This window comes from Panthera pardus, unplaced genomic scaffold (assembly GCF_024362965.1).
Source record: "Panthera pardus isolate Hobbes unplaced genomic scaffold, ASM2436296v1 HiC_scaffold_15, whole genome shotgun sequence".
Classification (NCBI taxonomy): domain Eukaryota; kingdom Metazoa; phylum Chordata; class Mammalia; order Carnivora; family Felidae; genus Panthera; species Panthera pardus.
This window is the reverse complement of record NW_026526710.1, coordinates 61,265,978-61,291,420: the sequence shown is the minus strand read 5'-3', so window position 1 is coordinate 61,291,420 and position 25,443 is coordinate 61,265,978. Positions and strand designations below refer to the sequence as shown.

General features: G+C 50.2%; 1 protein-coding gene and 1 long non-coding RNA gene across 2 annotated transcripts in view; one reads left to right on the top strand and one right to left on the bottom strand.

The window, feature by feature from the left end:
- The first annotated feature begins 448 nt into the window (after positions 1–448).
- LOXHD1 (lipoxygenase homology PLAT domains 1) overlaps positions 449–25,443 on the top strand; it is a 156,812-nt gene continuing 131,817 nt past the window's right edge. Inside the window, exons 1-4 of the mRNA XM_053901911.1 lie at positions 449–644; positions 915–1,029; positions 7,572–7,652; positions 9,517–9,701. Of these exons, the coding sequence (XP_053757886.1) occupies positions 449–644; positions 915–1,029; positions 7,572–7,652; positions 9,517–9,701 (577 nt within the window). The remainder of the gene's footprint in view (positions 645–914; positions 1,030–7,571; positions 7,653–9,516; positions 9,702–25,443) is intronic.
- On the bottom strand, positions 10,289–23,463 carry LOC109275766 (uncharacterized). Its single transcript, XR_002084362.2, has 3 exons — positions 23,352–23,463; positions 22,292–22,385; positions 10,289–10,699 (listed from the first exon to the last, which is right to left on the bottom strand). It is a non-coding gene; the product is annotated as an uncharacterized LOC109275766 (long non-coding RNA).

Below are 25,443 nucleotides of genomic sequence, written 5' to 3'. Positions count from 1 at the left end.
CTCCAAACCACACGTCTCCAGGCCTCTGTCTTCTCGCATGTGATGTGGTCCTGGGATTTCCACCATCCTGCTCATTCTTCTGTGGACCCTCAGTTTGGAAAGGCCCTTATGTACGTGCAAAGCTGTGTGGGCAACGCTTCAGGCCCTGGAGTCGTCCAAGGAGGGCTTGTGTACAGATCAGGCACCCTTGTGGTGTAGGCTATGAAGAATTAGGATTTGTTTGTCCCCAGAGACAAGGAGTTGTGCAAATGTACCGCTGCTTCCTTTCTTGTCTTGTAGTGCCTTGATCGAGACCTTCATCAGAACCAGGGACTTCAAGAGAAAAGGCATCGACAGCAAACAGCACAAGGTTCTAGGAACCTCAGAGAAGGGAAATCAGTGCCCCTGCTAAGAAGGGACACTGGACAAAGCTCTGCTTGGCTCTGGGATGCCTTGTCTGGAGCCTGTGATGACAGTGCCCGGGAGCTCACGGGAGACGAGGGCTGGCAATGCAGCTGTGTTTGTAGAGGGCAGAGAGGAGAGTGAGGGGCAGGTGCAGGCTCTGAAGAAGGCCAGGTCTAGGAGGCACATGAGTGCCGTGCTGGAAAGATCACAGACCAGGCGTCCAGAGGCCCTGGGCTGGGCTCTAGTGCTGACACCGAGTGGTATGTGACCTGGGCTTTCCCTGCTGCCTGCAGGCTCCTCACCTGTAAGATGAATGTGTGGCATTAAATGGGAGGTTTGGGTCTTACATGGGAGTTGGTGTGGCTCTGACCCTGGCTCAGTGGCTTGTGGGCTGGAGCGGGGTTTATAGAATAGACACCTTTGTGGCTGGATATCCTCTGCACAGCTGGCAGGAGCTGTGACTTCTCCAAGCCCCTGTAGGATTCTGGGTTTTCTCAGAAGCCTGTGATGTGTTCTCTTTTCTCCTCCAGTCTACGAGGTGGTCACAGCCACAGGGGATGTTCGTGGCGCAGGGACAGATGCCAATGTCTTCATCACCATTTTCGGAGAGAATGGGCTCTCTCCCAAGCTCCACCTCACCAGCAAGTGAGTACCAACTTGGCCTTAGTGGGGTCACGGGCCATTAGTCGGGGTTGGTGCCGTTCTGGAGCCCAGGGAGAAGACCCGTGTGTCCACAGGCATATTAAGTGGCACAGGGCCTCTGTCAACCAGGTCTCTCCCAGTGATCTCCAGCCAATATTCCTTAGCTCCCCTGTTGGCTTTTGTGAGAAGTATCGCCCACTTTGGATCTCTGACTTCCCCAGGATCTTATTAGCTGTCCCTTGCTTTGGGAGAGGACACTCAGGACTAAGAAACCTGGGTCTAGGCCCAGCTTTACCACGTGGTTGCCATGTAACTTTGGCCAAATCTCTTTGCATCCAACGGCCTGGCTTCCTCATCTAGCATCTGGGAGTGAGAATTCCCCTTTTACCAAACTTACAGGGTGATTGAGAGGAAGAAACAAAAGCATGCATTCAAAGGAAGCATGAGCTTAAAGTGCTCTGCACCTGTGGCTCTCCAGGGGCCCAGTGTCACACTAAACCTGCCAACACACACTCGAGTCAGCTGTATAGACTAGCATGTGTGCTCGTGTGCGTGTCTGTGTAGACGTGCTCTGTGTACGTGTTCGTGTGTGCGCCTTGTGTTCCCCATATCATTTGTGATCCATTGACAGCAGGGGCTGCTGCCTCTTTGTTTGGACCCTGTCCCCCGACCGCACACAGGCGCACACAGATATACCCAGAGCAAAACATGGGAACGCTTTGGCGGAATTCTAGAGTTCTAGAGCTTCCCGGGGGCTGCAGGCGTGGTCTAGGCCCTGGTTTTCAATCTGTGCTGAATGGAACCAGGGACGGTCTGTTGGTTCTGGGCCCATCGTGCCCCCATCCTTCCTGCAGAGTAGCTCACTGATGGTTGTCTTACCCACCGAGTTTCGGAGTCAGATTTTATTTGTACCGAGAGTTCTATAGCCAAGAAAAGTTTGAAAAACCACTAAATTTATTTCAACTTATTCATGGGGAAACTGAGGCCTAGAGAGGAGTGGAGATTAGCTCTGAGCCATGGAGCTCCTAGATGGTAAAGCTGGTCCTCAAACCCCAGGTACTTGATGTGGACGTTTTCCTCAAGCGCTGGCCCTGTGGCCCAGAGGGTGCGTGGGAGCTTCCCCTGCAGGCTTCCAGGTCGTCACTTCCAAGGGGGCCGGGGAGGCTATAGAGGGGTGGGGACCACAGGCCAGGAGATCCCCGAACTCTGTGCTTCACAGACTGACCTGGCCCCGTGTCCCAGGTTTACCCTGAGCGCAGGCTGTGGTATAAATGCGATCCCATCGAGGCAGGCATAACGTCCTATTTTGTCCATTTCTGCAGAACAGGGTACCCGCCTTCTTGTACTGCTTACACTGCAGAGTGACTGGCTTGTGGAAGTCTTTCTCACCAGTGATGTGGGCACGGTAAAGGGAAGACATGAAATGTCCATCCTCTTTGCCATGTGACCTCCCCCAAGCACACCGTTCTAGGGAGAAGCCACTAGGCCCTGGGAATGCAGCCAAGTGGGTTTCTAGCATCCCCAGCCTGCCCTTTTGAAACAAAAAGAGCCATTTTCTCCTTTCATGGTCATTTCTCACTGTCTTTCCCACTTTCTTGCACCTAGTGCCCTCACTCTTCCCCCTCGGCCTTTTCATTTGTCACAACAGCCTCTCGGGAAGGCCCCAGAGTCACCCTTCATGAGCTGGTGTGAAGGTTTGTCCCTGAGTCCCCGTTTCCAGGAGTGTGAGATCCAGCCTTCCTTCTCAATGTGGAAGGGACTGCCTCATGGCAGAGGGGCTAAGACACGAGCAGGGCCGGGAGGTCTCCGGGCGTCACGCACAGGCCCTCCTGCCAGCCCCGTAGACAGAAGTCAACACCCCTTCCCCCTGCTACTCCGAGGTCTCTCCCGTACCCATGTGGTGCTGCGGGTGGGGCAGCAGGGGCACAGGTCTGGCCAAGACTCCGGGCAGGCTGGCCTGGAGGGCTCTGCAGGAGCCCATGGGGAGTGGGTGGTTTCGGAGATGGTCTCATTTTGTAGCATCAGCATATGTCCTGGGAGGCTGGAGAGGTGACATGCACAGCGATGCCAGGTGGAGGGGTGATGAGGGGAGTCTGCTTCATCCCTCTGGCCCCTCTCCTAGTTGTTGGCAAACAGCCAGGGCTCAGGAAGTGTCATACCGTCAGGGTGGCCAGAGTGGGACTTTATAGGGAAGGGCAGGTGATCTGGGCCTTGGGTGAGGGAAAGACTCAGATGAGAGAGGGGCAGGAGGAAGGTAGTTTAGACCACGGGGAACAGCTTGCAGACACATGGAGGCAGCAAGGGGCCAGGAGGGGAGGACAGGCTGTGGCAGGCCTTGCTTGCAAGCTGATCAGCAGAGGCCCGATTTACGATGCGGCCCAGAAGGATGAATCTGGCTGCCGCAAGACCCCAGGGAAATGTCTGCAGAGAGAATTGCAAAGACACAGTCAGTCCTCGCCATCTAAGATGCATTCAGTTCAAGACGGAGACCTTGGGCCTGGGAGGGGAGCACCGCTTTCCAAGGAATCCCAGGCTGCCTGAGTGACCCGGACGCCAGGGCCGCAGAGGTCACCGTGCTCTGTGCTATTTAGATGCAGGTGTTCCAGCCCAACCCTCACCCCCACCCTCGCCCTGGGGTCTGGCTCGGAATCTCTCATCTCGCTGTCTGCTGCTGGTCCCTCCTTGCCACGCTGTGTCACCCAAACCCAACTCGCATGTCAACTGGAACTGAGCTCCTTTTCCTTGCCTTACCCCCCCCCACACACACACGGGCACACACACACACACACACACACACGCGCGCGCGCGCACGTACACACGGGCTACAAGGTGTTTTTGAGTGCATCAGACTTCACCAATACTCAGGGCACCAGAGGGAGTTCCCAGCACAGCCAAGCAAATGACTTAAAATGGAATATTAGACAGACTCCCTCATCTTAAGATTAAACGACTGCCTATCCTGGAATTTCTTCCTGGCTGCTTTCTCCACAGCGTCTGGTCTTGTCCCCTCACCCCACCGTCCTCTCCCGCTTCGCCTACATCCTCTCTTTTCTCCCTTCTGTTCCTGCTCCGTCTTCTGCCTTTTCTCCTGAGCCCCAGGACCTCCCACATGGCTTATCAGCATGCTTATTTCCCAATACAGAATCATTCTGCTGCAATTATTTGGTGCCTGAGGTTAACATGCTGATTGTGCTTATCCTCATGGTCTAGTGTCTAAATTCCTCCGTACACACTGGCCCGTCTCTTGGGCAGCGAAGAGTGTGACGTGTTCACTTTGATCCTCTGTTAGCTCCGCCCCGACCCCAGACCAAGCTGAGTGTCAACAGCCCTGGGTCCCACAGGAAGGCCCCCATATGCTGGGCGCCCTTCCCGGTGACCCAGGACCACTCCCAGCACTGACTGGGTCACATGTTCAGAATATGGCAAAAGGATGGGATCTCATGCATCTTCTGGAACACGGATCTCCTGTTGAGAATTCGCCAGCTGAGTGTCAGAGAACGCCTGGCATTTTAGCCTGCTGGCCCTGCCAGGCTGGCGGCTAAAATGCCCTGTGCAGCCTGTGAAGCCTCTCCTGGGTAGGGGTCCCCGCTGAATGGGCAGGTACGGACAGGGAGGGGGCTGGGTACTGCATTACGCTTCATTTGCTGAGTGGCCAGGACCCCCGGTGAAGCCACGGTCTCCACAAAGAAACGAGCGGTCTGCATTTCTAATGTTTCCTTTGACAGGGGACCCTCCATGCTTTGGTATTTCCGCCTCACCTCCAGTTTCTGAAACCCACCGGCATTGCATTCTGACTTCCCAGACGTGGGGATTCGGGCATCTGACCCCGGTGGGCTGCAGTTGGGGGTTTGTTTGGGATTATCCTGGCCGCTCCCTGCAAGAAGAGAGTCCGGGTAGGCCTGTCTCCACAGTCCTTCTTTTCGTTCCTCTGAGGACAGGCCCTCACAAGGCCTTCCTCTCGTCTGCCGGAAGATGTTGACACTGCGGACAATCACTCCACATTGTGTGATGCCCTGGAACACTCGGGTGTGGTCCTGAGACCCTCTGCCCCCACTGGTAGTTCTTTCTCTCCTGGTCCCCCTCCTTCCGCTTTGCTTTTCACAAATTGTTTTCCGTGAGACATGAAGCATGGCGGTCAACTATTTAACAAACACGCTGGAACGCACGCATCCACATTCTCCCTGGCCCTGGGCTCAGGGCCTTTGTGCAGGGCACAGGGAGCTGTCAGTGCTTCTCCAGAAGGAGCTGTGGTCAGAGTCCCCCCCAGGACGCCAGCTGCTCTCCTTCCAAATCACCCTCCTCTTCCCCTGCTCATGGGCACTCGCTGTTTTCCAAATTCCAGGCAGCTCAGCAGATGAAGCCTGACAAGCCTCGAACTCATCCCCCAAGGATTCAGCCCAGGCAGCTGCTGGCCTCGGGGCATGGGGGGCTGTGGAGACAGGACCTGTCGCCGTGTGCATAATCACAGATCTAGATGTACTCCCTTCGGCAAACTTAGAAAATACATACACGGACCAGAAAACATAAGCAACACTTCATAATACTCTTACCATCGAGACATGATGTTTTGTATAAATCCTTCTTCTTCATTGTTTTTAAAAGCAGCTGGCCTCCCATGGTATTCCTACATTTTCTTTTGCAACTGCTTTTTCTTTTAAGCCCATATCATAAACCTGGTCCTGTTCCATTAACATTATAATGGGAGTTTTTGGTGGCTGCGTAATATTCTACCTCACAGCCTCCCAGGGTGGCTATTTCTTAGGGTATTTATCTGGTGTAGAGACCCTTGTCTATTCTACACATTTATTTCCTGGTCTCATAGGTTGAAAATACCTCTTGTTCACTTCCTTATATCCCACCCACACAAGCCTGATGGTGCTTAGATTTGACGTTCCTGTGTTTTCCACGTCGTTGCACATCTGCTCTTACCCTGCAGCACAACATGGGGTTGTTGTTCATCACTTTTGGAGATAAGATTCTCACAGGTATGTGCAGCAACCCCGGAGAAGGGGCCCTTTCACTCGAGCAAAAAGCCAGAAGTTTCCATCACTTTCTCCTCCTCCCCCTCGGTGCCCAGACCACAACTTGGGGGCCTCTTTCCCCCCAACAAGGCTGCCTCAGGGTACATTAAAAAATTTTTTTTTAATATTTATTTTGAGGAAGAGAGATACAGAGTGCGAGCAGGGGAGGGGCAGAGAGAGAGGGAGACATAGAATCCGAAGCAGGCTCCAGGCTCCAAGCTCTCAGCACAGAGCCCGATGCGGGGCTCAAACCCACAAGTCGTGAGATCATGACCTGAGCCAAAATCGGATGCTTAACCGACTGAGCCACCCAAGCACCCCTCAGTGTACACTTTCCACTTAATTTTATGAGATCTGCCCTGCTTTTGGAGGACCTTAGGCCTCATGTCTCACGACATGCCCACCTGAAGGAAACTTCTCAGGACAGACTATTTGCTAAAGTGGGTCTGTTTGCAGAGAACCACAGCTTTGGAGTGTGCAGAACTTCTAGGCCTTCTGTTACCAAGTCTGAGCCTTGTTGCCTTAGAGGGAAGGCTCTTCCCCTCTGTCTTTATTTGGAAGCACAGTGATGGCCTAGTTATTATATGTGTTTGTCTTCCACACTTTTCTTTCCCGTGGGCTGGTGCTGGTGACGGGAGCCCTGGCTGGAAGCCCCGGGGGAGGTCGACGGCTCTCCGGCCTGTGAGGGCGTCGCTGTGTGGGCAGGAAGAGCTGTGAGTGGAACTGGATGGCTGGGTCTGAGCCCACACAGAGGACACAGCAGATGTCCGTGCGAGATTCAGGTTTCTGCTCCCGGAGGACTCCGGGTGAGGCTGCTCAGCCCTCCTGTGTCTAAGCTGATGCAACCTAGGATGCTCCAGAGTCTGGACCCACCCGGGCAGCTCGTCGAGGAACATCTCAGGTGTACTTGCTTCTGTTCACACGGTCTTTGTGATGCCAGATACGCATTCCCTCACTGCCTGCCTCCCTGGTTGCTGGTTTTTTGGTTGAGCGTTTCCTTTCTTGTTGGAATGGCAGGACCATGGGCCACCACCCAAGCTCCACATCCGCTTGGGGCTGCCATTGCCACTCCCCCCAGCAAGAGCAAGGCAGGTGAGGAGAGGCCCAGGAACCTGCAGACCCAAGAGCACCATGGCGTTCACTATGGCCTCCTTCCTCCTCCGCTGTTCCAACGTAGAGCAGCCAGAGGGCATTGGGTCATGACTTTGGGGATCCAGGTTCTGATCCTAGATCTGCGATCAATTGGCAGTTTACTTTGTTTGTAAAATGGGGCTAATTGTTGCCCACCATACCTGCCTTAGTGATGCGTGGCAAACATCACAGGAGAACTTGAGTGTGAAAGCAAGGAACGAGTAGTAACCGACCTTGCCCTCTGTCAGAAAGGAGTCTCAGAATGGGAGTGGTTACTCATAGCACTTCCCAGGACTGGGATGGTGGAGGAAGAAGGGGGATGCCAGCCCTTGGCTCTCCTCCCAGGCTTGTGAGCCAAGTGCAGATTACTAAGTGTGCACGTGTTCGTTGTAGGAGTGAATCTGCCTTTGAGAAAGCCAATGTCGACGTCTTCCGGGTGAGAACCAACAACGTGGGCCTCATCTACAAAATCAGGTCAGAATCTGGCCCCTGACCAGGAAGGAAGTGAGATGAAAACCAGTAGATTGGGAACTGAAGTCACTACTGACACTTTCTGGATGTCAATTGCTCCCTGGTGTCATTTGAGGGGTGACTGAAGGCCCAGATCTTTCCCACCCATGCTGAGTCATGGCTCCCTAAACTTGCCCATTAGAGATTCACTTCTCTGTGTTGAGACTACTTAAGACAATTTCTCACAAACTTGGGAAATATGCTCTAAGAGGCACTAGCATAGTGGTTAAGAGTGGATTCTGAGTCCAGATTGCCTTGGTTCAAACTTCTGCCTTTCCATTTGCTAGCTGTGGAACTTCGGGCGTTTCCTCTCCAAGCCCCAGTTTCCTCATTTGTAATAACGATTCCTACCACCTAGAGTTAGGGAGGACTCAACAAGTTAGTGCTCAGACGGTAACTGGCACTCAGCAAGTATTAGAGATGCTGGGTCACATTGCAGGGTGCCTTATGACACAGAGCTTGCCTCTCTCTGGGGGCGTCTGTGTGAGTGTGCTGGGAAGGATAATTCTATCAGTCTGGTTGCCAAGGAAGAGTCTTCAATAGCCCTCCTTTCCCCCCTCCTTCCTCCCTCCCTACGACCCACACCCATTCAAGTTCATGCCCATTTGTCAGAATGTCATCATCTGGGGTCTGATTGCATCCAGGCTAGGGCCTGGCTGCCTCAGTCCTAAGTTGTCTTCCTCCCACTAGAAAGTATAGGACCATGCACTGTCTTTCTTGGAAAAAAGGGACAAATGAGGGCCCCGGCACTGGTGTGTGAGGGAAGGGTGTGACAAACAGGGAAGGGGAGGGTCGGGAAGAGGGTTTTGCTGTGGGGAAAGGCAACTGCTATGCTGAGGTCCCACTAGGTGCTGGGCTCTGTGCCAGACAGAGGCACACATCCTCGGGCACGTCATGGGTCATCGGTCCATCGGGGCTGTGTGCTGTGATCTGTGTCTGTCCCATGAGGGCCTGCAAAGATAAGGCCCCACTGCAGTGCACAGGGAGGTGATGTTTGGCATAAAGTGAGGTCATGCAGGGGTCAAGGTCTGGGGGAGAAACTGACCTCAGAGAAAAAACTGGGATTGCCAAGGATAAGGGGCACAATCAGAAGTGCAGGAAATTTGGGGGACCAGATTTTGAAGAGTGTGGATCTATGCTGCGCAATCCAGTAGCCCCTGGCCACATGTGGCTCCTGAGTGCTTGAAATGTGGCTACTCCAAATTGAGATGCACCGTACGTATATGAGCACAACGGATTTTTGAAAACTTAGTATGAGAATATAAAATATTGCACTGATAAATTGTCACACGGTTGCATGTTGAAACGATAAATGGATGAAATAGAATGTATTATTAAAATGAACTTCACCTGTTTTTTTTGTTTTTTGTTTTTTTGCTTCTAGATATCTAGAAAATCTAAACCTATGTACATGGCTCGCACACGCAGCTCATGTGATATTTCTGTGAGGCGACATCAGTGTAGATGGCTACAGGGTATCCTCTGGGTGGAGAGACTAAGGGGGAGTGTCTGGGGGTCTCTGGGGGTCTGGGGATCAGGGAGAGAAGTGAAGCTCAAGATGGTCCCGCTGCAAGCCTGGGCAATCCTGGACTTTCCGTGGAAGGCAATATTACCTTGCAGGTGATGTCACAACGTTAACACTCATTAATAGGCACATCTACCTTGCAAGGTATTCCTATTTTGCAGATGAGGAAACTGAGGCTCGAGGGGGAAAGCGACCGCGACAAAATGAGGGAACCTCTCTTTGGAGTGAACATTTGGGTATGCCAGTGTGGAAGGGTGTCATCTCTTGCTGCCAATGACATGTAGGTGTCTGCCTCTGCCCCAGGATCGAGCATGACAACACCGGCCTGAACGCCAGCTGGTACCTGGATCGTGTGATCGTGACCGACATGAAGCGGCCTCACCTCCGCTACTACTTCAACTGCAACAACTGGCTGAGCAAGGTGGAAGGTGACCGCCAGTGGTGCCGTGACCTGCTAGCCAGCTTCAACCCCATGGACATGCCCCGAGGTCAGTGCCGAGGCGGGCCTTCCTGCCGTCCCTCCCTGCCTGGGCTGGCCCCCATCCCTGTCTTGCTCTGGGCAGTCCCGTGTCCCCTTTGCCACTCCTCCAGGGTCTTCCAGTCGGCTGGGACCCAGCTGAAGCCCCATCTTTTCCACATGACCTCCCCAAGAGCAAGCTTATGTGCTCTGGGGACTCAAGGAAATGGGAAATGCAAACGAACCAGGAGGCATGATGGAGGGGTGGGAGCAGCCCTGGGCATATCCTGTGTTTTCAACACCTCTTGTTGATGGGTATCTACCTAGAGTCCTCTCTGAGTTCAAAGGCAGCTGCCTCCCTCTTCCTATCTCTTTGCCCTTCTTCTGATGCCCAGAGGAAGGTGAGCTACGGCCAGGGCAGGGCAGATGGGAATCAGAACTCACAGCTACAGGGGCTCCATCAAGCTGTCCCTACCTCCTCCTGATTCTATGAGGAGGGAAACGACTAATTTCAAGTGCATCTCTGGCCAAAGGCCTTAAGTTCAGGCATTTTAGCTCAACAGGAGGCGGGGGAACAAATCATGTAAAAACACACACCGTATCCCGTGGCCTGTTTTAATCACACTCTGTCCCCTAAAGTTCTGACCTCACCTCATTATTGGACATAGTTGCCTTTCCAAAAACGGAGACATAACACGTGGGCACCACCATCATAGCACCTTGCTTGCAGAGTGTCATAGACTTTTGGAGGTGAAGGCATTTGATAGCCATGTGACTTTGCCGGGGTCGCTCAGCAGAGTAACAGAAGGCGGACGCACTTCTTAGATTCTGCCTTCCAGCGTGTGCCCTGTGGTCTCCAGGTTCCGTCCTCTCTTGCAGCCCAGCTGGGCAGAAATAAGCATATTCTGTGTCCACTGGGCTTCAGCTCGCCTTTCTCTGTCTACCTCTGATTTCCTACCTTCCAGCTGATCTTGAACTTGCCTTGTTCCTCTGTGGCCCCCACCATAATTCCTTGCAACTTCACTGTTTCTTTAAAAAAAAAAAAAAAAGAGTTGCTATTAATCTTTCTCTTATGACAAAAGCCAAATTTGACCATTGTAGAAAATTTAGAAAACAGAAACATGCAAACATTAAAAAAAAAAAAGAATACCTGTAATTCCATCATCTGGAGAAACATCACTGGTGACATGTTTGTGCCCCCATTTCTAGTCTCTTCTATGCATAGTTTGAGAGAATGGGCTGGTACCACATCCTGTTTTAGAGCATGTTTGTTTCGATGCCATTAAATATGGCTCAACACCCCTGCTTGCAGTGGCTGTGAAGTGTCCTTGTATAGAGGGGCACCATCATCCATTCACTGAATCCCTTATGTTGGACATTGACATCGTGTCCCCCTCTAAAATTTTATTGTTGATATAAATAATACACCCAAATCTCTGCACAGACAAACGATTCTTTCCTTAAGATAAATTCCTAAATAGAATTTCCAGGTCAAATAGAATGCACATGATTAAAGCTTTTAATGGGCATTTCCAAAATGCCGTAGAAAGGGTACATCAGTGCACAACCCCACCAGCTATGCAAAAGCACCCACTCTCCTCACCCTCAATTCTTAGTATTGTTTAATTTTCTAATTGGCTAGGAAAGGGGGTTTTACAATGTTCTCTCTTTGGTTATTGGTGAGGCTGGATATTTTTCATGTGTTTATTGTGTTTATTGGTCATTGGTATTGTGTGTGTGTGTGTGTGTGTGTGTGTGTGTGTGTGTGTGTGTGTGTGTGAATTATCTGCCCATACCCCATGCCTGTCTTTTCAACTGGGGTGAATTTCATAGATTTTCCTCAAAACTTTACGTATCTTTACTTCTTGATCCAGTCTCTTTACTAGAAAAAATCCTTAGCAAGTTGTCAAGCTGGCTATCTTCCTGTCTATTCTCCCAGGCTCCCCTTTTATTTTGGCCTTTTCCCACTGTTTAGTTCTTCATGCTACCGTTTGCTTTGGTCACATGAAAATCTAGGGTTCCCCTGTTAGAAGAGCTTCTGAGAAGTCACCATTAAGAAAGAATTCATGTGACCCCATGGTTCCCCAGCTTTCCACACGAATCATCCAGGGTAGTGTTCTTGCCTCTTAAAGGAAAGACCTTGTCCCTGAATCAGACTGCCTGGGCCTCCTGCCCTTTTATGAGCTGGAGGCACTGGATTTTTAGTAATTCCAGGCTGGATTCTGAAAGAAGGAATGAAAAAGGGGATCTTCGAATATTCAGAGGACTGCGTTGGTAAACAAAAGGTAAACTCTCTTTGCTTTTCACCTGGAATTATACCCACTTGATATTTGGTTGCTGCAGGGGAGCCTCTAATGGTCAAAATGGGGAAGATAATTATTTCTTCATCCATGCAGTTTGACAGATGAAAATACTTTAAGTCATGGGATGGGGGCTTAAGAAGGGGACTTTTTAGTGCATATTTCATCCTTAGTGAGTCATTAGCTGGGTAGCTTTGCTCCTCTCTCCCCACCTCCAGGACCATCTCCTGAAGCTCTGTCTGATAAACAGCTGGAACCTTCTTTTGTTCCTGCTCTTCAAGGAGGGTAGGTGTTCTAGGCTGACCGACTGACCTTTTGGCCAAGGTGATCAGTAGAAAATGGCAGGGGCAGAGGGACTGGACCTTGATCAGGTTTCTAGATGGTTCCTCTATAGGGGATCTCATATATCATGCTTAGTTAGAGACACGGCACCTGTGGTTGCTGGCGAGCTGTGTAGCTTTAGGACTGCTGCCCTGGCAAGAACATTACCCTTCCTGCATGACGCAGTGCCTGACGTTTGCCACGGAGATGACTTTTCCTTCTCTGGGTTCTCTTTAAACATGGGAAAATGCCCCGCATATTCCTAGTACGTCGGGGTGAACGCCTGGTCAGGGCCACCCTTTTCCTTCATGGAGCCCATGGGGTAAAGGTAGCCATGAGAAAAATCAGGGACAGGAGGTTCCAAAAGAAGGAAGGGGATGATGACTAACTCAGTTACTGTGGAATGAAGTTGTGTGGGTGGAAGATCCTAGAGCCCAAGTTCAATTTCTCAATTGTTCTCAATTGGTTGGTAAAATCGCTACACCTGGCACCTTAAGAAAACCAGGTAGCAGAGCCAACCCAAACCCTTCACCTTTCGGTTTCCTTTGTATCTGACCGCCAAGCCTGGGGGGATCTGTTGCTGGGGCCCAGGGAGACAGGCTGTGGTATCCCCTCAACCACTGGAGGCTCCCGAACCCCAGCTGCTCACATTCCATCTTCAAGAGTCTTGCCTTATTCAAGTAAGCAATATTCTTTGTTTACTTATTCTTCTTTAACTCACTTTTGGCAACTTATATATTTACTTGTAAATTTATTTTTAAAAGAAAGCAGATATCACTATCACAAAAAACTGTTATCAATTCCTGTAAATATCAGCACATGTGAAAACAAATACGTAACATTAGATAACCCTCCTGTATCACCATTAGCATCCTGTGTGCCACCTGTGGTGTGCAAACTGCACCCTGGGAAACACTACCAGCCCTGAGCTGTGAGGAAGGGAAAGTAGAAGTGGGGAGGAGGGGAGAAGGGCTGGTAGGGTATCTGGGCTGTCCTCTTCAAGAGTCCTTGGCTTCACTTCATCCCTAGCACTTCTGGGGGAGGCAATGTGAAGGATGGCAGGCAGGTGTTAATTGCACAGAGGACTGAACTGAGGGCTCAGAGAGGTGGTGATTCATCTAATACCAACCAGCCAACCACTGATAGAGCTGGGACTAGAATGCGAGGCTCCTAATTCTTGGAATGGGCTTCCTGTGTCTCCAAGACCAAGGGCAACCAACCTGGCCCCTAAGAGATCAGGGCTTGAAGGATCACAGCTAGGGCTCATGGGGGTTAGTAGGACCAGTCGACTGTCACAGGGATCCTTTCCACAGCGTCCACATCAGTTGCTTCTCCAGCCTTGGTTTGAATCCAGCCTTTCTTGACGGTGGATGGTTCCCAACCACCCAGCTCAGCCATCCCAGTGCTAAGGGGCACTGGTTTTCAGAAAGCTCTTCCTGCAATTAAACCCCATACACTCTCCCTGGGACTTCTGCTTGTCCATTGCAGTCCTCTGCTAACAAACACCCTGGATGTTTTCATGTCTGCCTTTCAGCCATGTGAAGAAAGGCTGCCCTCCTCTCAGGACTGCATCCCCAGGTTCCTTGGCCTCTCCTCTTGTGGCTTATGTCCAGCCTGCATCCCTGAGTAGCTCTGGTTTGTCAGTGATCCCCAGGAATGTACCTCCTAGGCAAGAACCCTGTGTTCCGGATTGGCAGGTGGCGGGCGGGGGGGTGGTGGCAGGGGGAGTGGACTCCTCAGAACAAGAGTGCCTAGGTCTCCCTGACTCCATTATCCTACTTCTTCTAAAAAATTATTATTATTTCAGTAAGACATAGATAAAATTCACCATCTTAACCATATTTAAGTGCATTATTCAGTGGCATTAAATAAATTAATTATTGGGTATCCATCACCACCATCCATCTCCAGAACTTGCTCATCTTCCCAAACTAACACTCTGTGCCCATAAAATAGCTCCCCTTTCCCATTTCTTCCAGCCTTGGGCAACCTCTGTTCTTTCTTCTGTCTCTATGAATTTGACTACTTAGGAATCTCATATAAGTAGAATCATACAATATTTGTTCTTTTGTGACCGGCTTATTTTACTTTAGCGTAATGTCTTCAAGCTCCATCCATGTTACAGCATGTGTGGGAATTTCATCTCTTTACAGGGCTAGATGATATTCCATTATATGCACAGCCCCTATTTTATTTATCCAGCCATCTGTCAATGGACATTTGGGTTTTTTCCAGCTTTTGGCTATTGTAAATAACACTGCTATGAACATTGTATACAAATAGCTGTTGAAGTTCCTGCTTTAATTTCTTTTGGGTACAGGCCCAGCAGTGGAGTTATTGGATCAGGTAGTAATTCTGTGTTTAACTTTTTTGAGGAATAGCCATACTGTTTCCTACAGCAGCAACATCATTTTGCTTTCCCAGTAACAGTGGACAAGGGTTCCAACTTCTCTACATACTCACCAATACTTGTTATCTTCTGGGTTTTTAAAATAATAACCACAGTTAGTGATGCTGAACATCTCTTCTTGTGCTTATGGGTCATTTGTACATTTTCTTTGGAGAAATGTCCATTCAAGTCCTTTGCCCATTTTAAAGTTGAGTCGTCTGTTTTTATTGTTGAGTTGTATGGGTCTATCCAAAATATATTTGGGGGTATTAATCATTTATCAGAGGTGATTGATTTACAATTATTTTCTCCCATTCCATGGGTTGCCTTTTCACTCTGTTGAAAGAGTTTTGTTGGTGCACAAAAGCTTTTAATTTTTATGAAGTCCAATTTATTATTTTTTCTGTTGTTGCCTGTGCTTTTGGTGTCATATCCAAGAAATCATCACCAAACCCAATATCATGAAGATTTTGCCCCATGTTTTCTTCTAAGAGTGTTATACTTCTACATCTTACATTTAGGTCATTGATCCATTTTGAGTTAATTTTTGTGGACATTATAAAATAAGAGTCCAATTTCATTTTTTTGCACATGGAGAACCAATTTTCCTAGCATCATTTGTTGTAAAGACTGTCCCTTCCCCCACTGAATGGTTTCACACTCTTGTCAAATATCATTAGGCCATATTCACAAGGGCTTATTTCTGGGTTCTTTATTCTGTTCATTGACCCAAATGTCTGTCCTGAAGTCTACTGCACTGTTTTGATTACTGTAGCTTTGGACGGAGTTTGGAAATCAGGATGTGTAAGACTTCCAACTTTGTTCTTTTCTTTTAAGATTGTTTGGATATTCAGGCTCCCTTGATGTCCTGCTTCTTTTCATCCATCCTACATTTTCATTAACCGTTTTTCACAGTGACAATATATCACATTGACTTTGAGGCCAAAGGGCTCTTATTCCCCCCAAAAGAAAAGATGAAAATGCTGTCTCCACCCCAAGTCCTCAGTTCTTGCCCAGGACTTCAAGGCTTCTGGAGAAACATCCTGGATTGTCCTGACTCATTCCCACATGAGTCAGCAGGAGCGGGTATCCCATTCTTGGCTGGCTCCCCTCCACATCTTAGTGGGAAGGTCCAGGAGACACCACACCTCCTGATTAATAGTCTCAGACATACATTCACACTACTAGGGAGCTAGCAGCCATCTCTATGGTCATCTCCCTCTTAGAGTGGGTGTCAGGGGTCCTGGTACCTTCTCGGGTCTGGGGAGGGTTGGCAGCCGTTTTTTCAGCATGTCTGCATCAACTATCCCTGGGAACACAGTCTTGGCTCTCGAACCACTCCAGAATTGTAGTGAATTTTCCCTCCTGCCATCTGCCTCTTGGCATCCCCCCATTGCCATGCATGCCTGACTCTCTTCCGAGAGGATTTCCATCTAGAATGGCTGCCCCTCTTGACAACCCAGAACCCAGAGGGGCAGGGTAGCTGCATTGACAGCTATACACTGAGGGCAGCCCCTGGCCAGAATCTCAGCACAGTCTCCCAGGCCTCGAAGTGAAGCATCACCATTAGCAGCTGTCATTGGTCATGCCCTTCTGCTCCCCAAGCTGCTCTGAAATGCTGAGTCTGGGGTAAGGATATCACCCTTGCCTTCCAGTTGCTTGCAGTCCAGTGAGGACACAGACCATCATAGTACGAGCTACCCTCAAGGGGAGTGGAAAGTATCACATGGTCCACAGCTCCATGCCTCAAGTCATAAGAGCCCTAGGTTCAAATCCCCAAACGCTACCTTCTAGCTATGTGACCTTTGGACAAAATACTTCTGTAGTCTTGTGTCTTCATATGTATACACTGTACAAATCCACAGCACTCCTAGGAGGTAAGGTCTATTATTTTCCCCATTGTATACCTGCAACAAAGGTCAAGGTGAGCATGCATAGAGCACTTCCCACCTCTCCCTGTGTTCCTTAGTCCCATTCTTAGTCCCAGTTCCCATTTGTCAACGTGTTTGCTCAGATCGTGTTGGCTCCAGTGTCTGGCAGGCGGTGTCTCTGAAAGCTGTTCTCTCCAGCACTAATAAACCATGAGGAAGTTTCAAGGGACCCATAGGAAACGGGTCTGAGAATGAGACATTCTCTCCCCACCTGCTCCCAGATTGTGGAGAGAAGCCAGACTGCTGACAGAAGTTTCTGGGGTTTGGGCCCTGTCCCATCAAGCCCCACAAGGACCCAGGAGGACTGCTCTCCCCAGAGCCCCAGAATCCTGCCTGCCTGCTGCCTGGAAGGGGTATCCTTGCTCCCACGCTTCTGTGTCAAGTTGGTTAGAGAGAAAACTGTGGATCTCCTACTAAAACATACCTCAGGGTCAGGAAATGTCAGAGCCAGTGCCTTCCTGGTCCCCCTCCCCCCACCTGCTCTCTTTTATCCTATACTTCAGTCTTCTCTGTGCTACCCAAACCCCACTGCGGGGGAAGCCCCAGCCTCTCTGGAAAGCACTGGCTGCTCCCTCACCTCGGGTGTTCCTCCTCCAAACTCTGGAGAAATTGAAGTCTGTGCCATCCACTGAAGTGGATTTTCAGGGGGTTCCCCCAACCCAACTGCATCAAGGATGTGTAAGGAATCTCAGGGCAGAGAGGAGGAGCTTTTCAGCCTGCTCCTTGAGATGTAGGCATGATCCGGCCAGTTCGTAGGCAGAAGGAGCCACCATGGCTGATGGGGTGGTTGTAGCCCCCAGGGATTTTGAGATGGCTAAATGGCTGAGACACTCCGTATCTCAGGGACTGCTGTTGGCCTCTTTGGGTGCTAACTGCTGACTATGTGTCTATCTGGGCTCTCCAGCCAAGCTCAGGTTTCTCTGGGCATAACACTGGGGTCTACCCACCTGGTGATTTATTTCTCTTGTACCTGCCAACTTGGTCACTGGCACTAAGGGACTTGAGTGAAGATTAGTAAAAAACAGACATGTGTGTGAGTGTGTGTGTGTGTGTGAGTGTGTATGTGTATGTGTGTGTGTGTGTGTAGACACAATCACTTATGAAGGCCAGCAGCAGAGATGGGTGAAAAAAGCTCTACCACGGAGTGGGTGGCAGATAACAGGATTCTAGTCTTGCCCTTTGGTAACTGTGTGCCTTAGGCAGGTTACTTGTCCTCTCTGGGCTGCTTCCTCATCTGACCAGAAGGCTGGGCTAGACGTTCTCCGAGGTCCTTTATAGCACTGGCTTTCTCTGGTATTCTGCTAGCTAAATGCCTCCTTGTCTCTGTTACCTGGCTTCGGGTCTCCCACTCCCCGAACTCACTCCCTTGATGAACCTTGATGTTGTTACTTCTGGTTTGACATTCATGGGCACGGCACCCAGGTGCAACTGGTGACTGTGCTACAGAGTTGCACAGGCTGAGAGCACAGGGCTGCCCATCCTTCTGGCCCCAGAGAGGCTCAGGACACATCTCTGGGACTGAAGAGGGCCAGACCTGTTTAAGACAGACCCTGCCTGGCCTTCTTACTGCCAATATGATGTCATTTCCTGCTTCCTGGACAAGTAATTGTTCTCATCCCAGCACCAACCCACAAACCCGCCCACCCTAAAAAGCACTGAGATGATCACGTGGCTGAAATTAGTACTGAGCCCACACCACATTGCTTCGGGAAAGTTCTGCCAACTTGGCAATGCGACAGGCCTCTGAAGCCAAGAGCTGAGTTCCAGCTGGCCTGGGGGCTGTTCACACCCCAGGGCTGTCAGAACCCAGGCACAACAGCTCATCGATGTTGCAGACCCAGGCCTCGCAGACAGCGGAGGAGGCCCTGAATTCAGAAGGGCCCTGTCTGAAGTGGGTCCTGTCACTCCCCATTCTCAGTGGAGCCTGTTCCCTAGGAGCATTTATCTTCTTTGGTGGGTTAATAATAAACATGGCTGCAGCCAATGTTGTGCTGTGTCCCAGAGAGACCGAGGGGCTGGCCGTTGAAGGGAAGGGGGTCCATGAGAAGTTGCAACCACTGGGGAGGCGGGCCTGGAGCGTGCAGGTTGGGGAGTGGCGAATTCCCCCTTTTCTTCCAGATTCCAAGTCTGGAGCTTTTTCTTTCTTCCTTTCTTCCTTTCTTTCTCTATTCCTCCCTCCCTCCCCACCTTCCTCCATTCCTCTCCTCCTCCTCTCCTCCCTCCCTTTCTTCCTTCCTTCCTTCCTTCCTTCCTTTTTTCCTCCTCCCCATCTTCCTTCTTTTTCTCCTCCCCCTTCTTCTTCCTTTCCTTCTCCTTCTCCTCCTTCTCCTCCTCTTCCTCCTCCTTCTCTTTTGCTATAGCAAATAGGACAGCTAATGTTGAGGCTGAAAGCTGCCCATAGGCCAGCTAGAACAGGTAGAAATGGGACTGTGTTTGTCCAGCATAATCACTGTTTCCACTCCCAGTGATTTCGTCAGGCAACTGGGTTATAATTTTGTTAGAGCCCACACTGTGCTACACAGTCATTATCACACAGCTCCAGATGTGCACCCAGTCTTGGCAAGACCATGCTGGGCATGGTGCCCACGGTGCATTTGAAGAAGTGATTGGACGAGAAAGGGCTCATGATTAACATTTTAGGGGCACGTGCACATTTCGCTGACCTGCGGTGGATTATGAGAACTGCCTGGTGCCAAAGCAGATGCAGCATGAAAGCAGCCTGGGTGATTGATGCAGAAAGCACCTATCATGAGGGCTCTGTCACACAAGCCGGCAGCCCTGACTTATTTCCACATTCTACAGGATGACACCACAGAGCAGTTAAATCATTGATTTTAAAAAATATAGCTCTCTGGCTCAGAAAGCACATGAGACTATATACCCTGAGTTCTAGTTCTCGCTTTGCCACCAGTAGCGATGAGACCCGAGGCAGATCTCAGTTTCGCTCCCATCCTCAGTTTCTTCCTCTATAGAATGGGTGCATTAGGTGGCCTCTGGGGGTCTTTTTAGGATTAGTAGAGTGTCATATCCAAAGAGAGAAGGACGGGTCTGGGGCTAGCCCTCCTCCATGGGGCAGGGGAAATTGGCTTTTGGTGACCTCCCTTCTGCTGCGGACACTTCTTCCTCATTCCACTCCCACCCCAATACTTACTATTCTTCTGCATAGTGTCTGTCTCCCCACTGTGGGCTTAGTCCCTGGACTCCCCTTCTCTGTGGTCAAAACCTGGCCCTGCCACTCTACTGGTTGGGTAAGCATGAGCAGATGTCTTAAGTTCTGTGCCTCTATTTCTTCATCTGTAAAGTGGGGATAACATTAATTCCAACTCATAAAGTGGTTGGGCTGATTAATTGGGGAAATGTACATAAAGACTGACTGTAGTGCTGGACATAGAGTAAGCGCTCAGTAAACGAGTATTGTGGTGGTGGTTATGATCCTGATGCTTTACCTTCTTCTTCCCCTACATCCAGGCTTATTCTGACTCTGAGATGCATAGACTCAAGATTCTGGCCTTTCAGAATCAGATAGGACTTTGGAGCCACTCAGTGCCGGGATCGCCTCTAAAAGGCAGCAGGCTCATCTAGACAACTGGAAACAGGCTGATGACCTTGATTTCAGTTAAAGCCCGCAGGGAGTGCCTCTTTTCCAAACACTTTTCCTTCTCCCCGATGTGTCCCCTCAACTCAGCTCAAACGTTATCCAAAGCCCTCTGAGCTAGATTTGCTGTGGATGCCAGTTGGGAGTTACTGTTCCTTTGACCTCTAGGGAGGGGGTCCTGGGCCCATGGACTCAGAGCTGGACTCAGAGCGAGAGGGCTTTGGGGTGGGGGGAGCTGGGCCAGTCCTGCATCACTCTCCTCCTCTGAACTTCCCAGCAGCTCCCCGCCCACCCCATCTGCTCCCACCTAACATTGCAGAAAATCATCTCCGGAAAGAGTGGGAAGAAGAGAACTGTTTCCAATGAGGCCCCAGTGACGAGTATCAGAGAATTTCAGGACCAGAAGGGACCTTATCTGCTCTTCCTCCATTTTGCAGAACACAGAAGCCTTGGAAAGTTAAGCCACCTGCTCTTGGTGACACAGTGTGGGCAGAGCTAGTGCCCTGGGCCCCTGATGCCACCTTGTGCTCCTCCGATGTCATTCAGTGATTCAATGGGCACTATTTGGGAATCTTCTATGTACCAGATCCTTTGCTCAGGATAAATATGTACAGACCTTTCTCTCTAGAAACTTAGCAACTAGAGGGGAGAGGGTCAAGCCAGGAAATAGTGAGTGCAAAAAGATAGAATGTTCTTATTAGGGATTGACCTGTATCACTAGAAGCATAGAGGAAGGAGGAATCAGTAAGGCTTCATAGAGTAAGTGATGCCCAATTGAGACTTCATAGTTGAGATGGAGTTTGCTAAGCTTTCAACAGAGGGAGGTTTTCAAATAGATGTTTATAATAACACTCCCCCCCCCACCCCATTTATGGAGAGTACTTTCTCAGAGCTGCATTTTGTGTGCATGTTATGATACAGACATTGCCTTGGGCCTGATCCAGCTGTGGGTGTCCATTCCAGCCACCAATGTTTTCCTGCCGGACCCTTCCCCTGAGCCCCAAGCTTCGGCCAGGGTGGTGCAGGGGTGTCAGAGAAGGGGTTCCCACCTACCTGGAGCTGAATGTCTATCAGGTGGCCCCTGCCTTTGTTTTTCCTCTTCCTTCATCCAGTCCTCAACCCTCCCCCTAGCCTCCTAGCTGCCCAGACCAGCAAGCTCAAAGGTTTCTGGTACCAAAGCCAGCTTGAGGGTGTAAGGATGTCCATCATGTGCATGGGTTTTCCTCAAGCTGGCAGTTCTCAACAGCTCCTTCCAGACCATACAGGGCATGAGTTATTCAAATTGAATATTCAATTGAAGTTTAGGTGACTTCAATCTTTAGTTTTCAATTGCAGGGAAAAGAAAAATGGCTGTTGTATAAATTATTAAAAGTACAAATAAGCAAGAATTCAAATAAGAATAAAATCTTCCATAATCCCATTACCCCAAAATGATAATAGCTAAAATCTATTGGGCATTCACTCAATGTCAGATATCATTATAATCACTATCTATCTGTCTATCTCATCTTCACAATACCATGACAGATATATTATTATTATTATTATTATTATTATTATTATTATTATTATACTCATTTTATGGGTAAAGCAAACTGAGGCACAGAGTGGTTAAGTAATGTGCATACAAGTGAAGGGCCCAAGAGTAAACCCAGAACCTTGAACTTAATCCCTGTGTAGGAGAGCCTCGGAGACACTGCTGTTAACATTTTGGTGAATCTCTTTCCCGTGCTTTTTTATGCATGAATGCATTAAACACTACATACTGACGGAAAGTAGTGTTGTATCACAGTCGACTTTGTAACTAGGTTTTTTCACTGAATACTAAAACATTGAATAATCTCCTAAACCATTATTTTAAATGGCCACATGGGTGAATATCATAATTCACCCCAACAATCCCCCATTCTGGATATTTTTAGGTTGTTCTCAATTTTTTGTTATTAACGATGCTGTGATAGACATCTTTACAGGTCATCTGTGAACACAAGTATTTCCTCATATAAATGAATTGTTAGGCACAGGGACTGAATTGTTAGCTCCGGGATTTGCAGAATGTTAAGCCTTTTGACAGGCAGTACTCACCTGCCCTCCAGGAAGGCTGTGTGGTGTTCTGGTTCCTCCAGCAGCATATGAGAAGTGCATTGGAGGACGATAAGCTCCTGCAGCAGAGTGGAATCTGGGTTGGAAAGGGAAGAAATGGACGAGATTGCTGGGGTGTGCAGGTTGAAGGGGAGGGTCTGCTGTAGAGCCACATGAGGGGGAGCCAAGGGAGACGAGTGACTGAGGGGCGTGTGGAAATAGCTCTGCGGGGCTTGGCAGTGAACTGGATAAGAGGGGCTGAGCGCAGTGAGATAAAAGGAGAAAAAGCCTACCTACTCCATACTCTTTCAATACCTGATCACATCAGGCTTACGTCACAGCTTCCCAAAAAGATGTGCTAGCTGTCTATGATTTGGGGGTAAAACAAAGGACGGATTATTTTTTCTTGATTACCACCCGGGAGCAACTGTTAATGACTGACCAATGTTTTTTTGTTTTTGTTTTTTACATTTTATTTATTTTTGAGAGAGAGAGAGAGAGCACAAGTGGGGGACGGGCAGAGAGAGAGGGAGACACAGAATCCAAAGCAGGCGCCAGGCTCCGAGCTGTCAGCACAGAGCCCGGTGCGGGGCTCGAACCCACAAACTGTGACATCATGACCTGAGCCAAAGTCAGTTGCTTAACCAACTGAGCCACCCAGGCACCCCGGCTAAGCAGTGTTTTAATGTCCTTGTGTAACCAGGCTCAGCTTCGTTCACCCCATGGCCTGTGCTTGAGCACGTGTTAAGTGCCAAATAAATGATACAGGCCACAGGAGTTCTGGAATGGAACACCCTGGGCCTGGGAGGTGGGCTTTCAGCTAGACCTTGTGGGGTGGGCGAAAGGACAGATGAGAGTCAACCCTCCTGCCCGGACCTCTTGAGTCCGGGCTTCACCCTTTCTAACTGTGGGAACTTGATGAGGTTTCTTAACCTCTTGCTTCCATTCTCTTCTCAGTAAGCAGTGACCACAGTAGTAATAGGGTCTGTCATCTTGAGGATTACATGAGAAACAGATGTGACCGGCCCACAGTCAGTCCTCAGTAAGCATCAGAGGCTCTTACCAGCTTGAGGTGTGCATGTGTCTACAAGGGCAGCAAGATTGAGGGTATTCTCCAGAAAGCAGAGAAGTTCCAGTCCTACTTGAAGAAGCGGACGAATCTGGGTGAGCGATTCGGGCCTCTGGACCCAAGGGAAGGAAGAGGAAACGTTCTGGGGGCAGCAACAGGGGAGGGAGACTTGAGTCTGGGGACCTGGTTCACTGCTCAGTGGCCAAGAAGCAGTTCCCCACGGGTAGCCTTGCGGCCCATCCTTTGGGTCCGTGGACACTCCTCCCAGCACCAGTGCAGGCAGGCCGGAGGAGCTGGGGGCCTTCCCTGGCTGGAGGAGAACATTCCCCTCGCCCCCATCCGAGGGCAGCCCCGCTTCACGTCTCTCGCTTGTTTCCGTGTTCTCCCCTGGCACTTCCCCAGTGCCTGGCTCTGGGTGAGTGGAAGTGATAGGTGCCAGGGAGCAGCCGTGGCCTCGGGTGGGGGGCGGGAGGGAATCAGGTGCAGCCAGCCTCCTGCCACCCCTTCCCACCACTACCCGCAGGGCAGGGCGAATGAAGCCACTGTCTAAATACTCTAAATATGCACGACCTGAGAATGGGGGGCGAAGGCTAGGGAAAGAAACACCCTGTGGCAATTCAGGATCACTTCATTCATGATTCCCAGTTTCCTAAAAAAGCTTGGGCCACGTGAGCTACTGCGAGGCACAAATCACGTTGGGTGTGGGATGGTCCCTTCCTTGGCAAGCAGGACGGAGGCTTAGTTTCCGGGCATTTGCTTGACTCCTGTCATCGGGAACGTGACAACCAGCTTAGCCCAGCTCAGCGCCGAGATTTGGGGGATCCGGCCCACTCATGGCTGTGCCTCCCCCACGTCACCCAGGGTGGTTCTCTCAGATGTGTCCTGTCGCTGCTGTGTGCTGACTGTTCCAGACAGAGCGCAGGCGAGGCTGTGGGGGTGGTTGGCGCACCAGGCGCAGGAGGCAGCTCGGGCCTGCCAGTGCCTGCCTTTTCTGGAAGCCCACACAGGCAGCTTCCGGCTGGCCCACAGGGGACACAGTTCCTGTTTAGAGGGAGCAGGCCTGTGCCTCTGCCATGGAGGCTACAGAGGAAAGAAGGGGCAAGGCTGGGCTTGTGGATCCTCTGGGCAGGGCAAGCAGGGCACAGACAGCCATATGCTGTGGCCTTGAGGGCCATCTGTCTTTAGGCTGCTGCTAATGCCATCCGTGCAGTACCCCCAACTCGATTCTGTTTGGCTCTGAGAGGTACCATGTAATTACCTTAATCTCTGGTCTATTTCCCTTCTTGTATGTTCTTCAGATCAATGCTCAAACTACTCTGGTGTCTTTGAGCTCACACTGACCTTCAGCAAAAGGCAACTACTCCCTGAAAGGTAGTGTTCCTGGGTTCAGACATGCAGGTTGTGCACTGCACAATTGAGACTATGTAAAGAGACATCTTTCACATCATAGAGGTTGTAGGTTTGTGTATTTATGATGACAGTTATCCAACAGATGGCAGTAAAGTGTCTTGAGGAAGGAAGCCTTTTTCTAATTTGTCGAAAGGCACCCTATGAACTAATGGTAGCTCCCTAAAAGGCCAGACAGAAATCAGTTCTAGGGAGAATGTTAATAGCATTGATTAAACCACAGGCCGACCTCAGAACTGGCTAGGGCAACAATTCCTGTCATCCATCACTAGGTCATGTTGGTCCCACGCTTGCTCGGGAAGCACAGTGAACTTGCTAGCCCCTCCTCCAACTTGACCTTCCCCTCTCTTTTCATCTCTGTTCCTTGCTCACTGTCAGGCAGGCAAGGAGCTGAAGGCACAATACCCGAGGTTGCAGAACTGGTGCTGCCATCTGTCCCCACTTTTAGGAAACCCCAGCCGAGCCCCCCCATTCTCCACTGCACTCAGGGGAACATTGAGCTCAGCCCAGTCACCCAGCATTGCATGGGCAGGGAAAGCTGGCCCTGCCTACCCACACTGGGCACAGGACATGCTCCTTTTCACCCCCTCCAGCCCAACAGAAAAAGGGCAATAGTTCCCCAATCTTCAGAGCTTTGAGCTGCTTCGCTGGCGAATAGAGTGTGCTGTGATTACCCCGC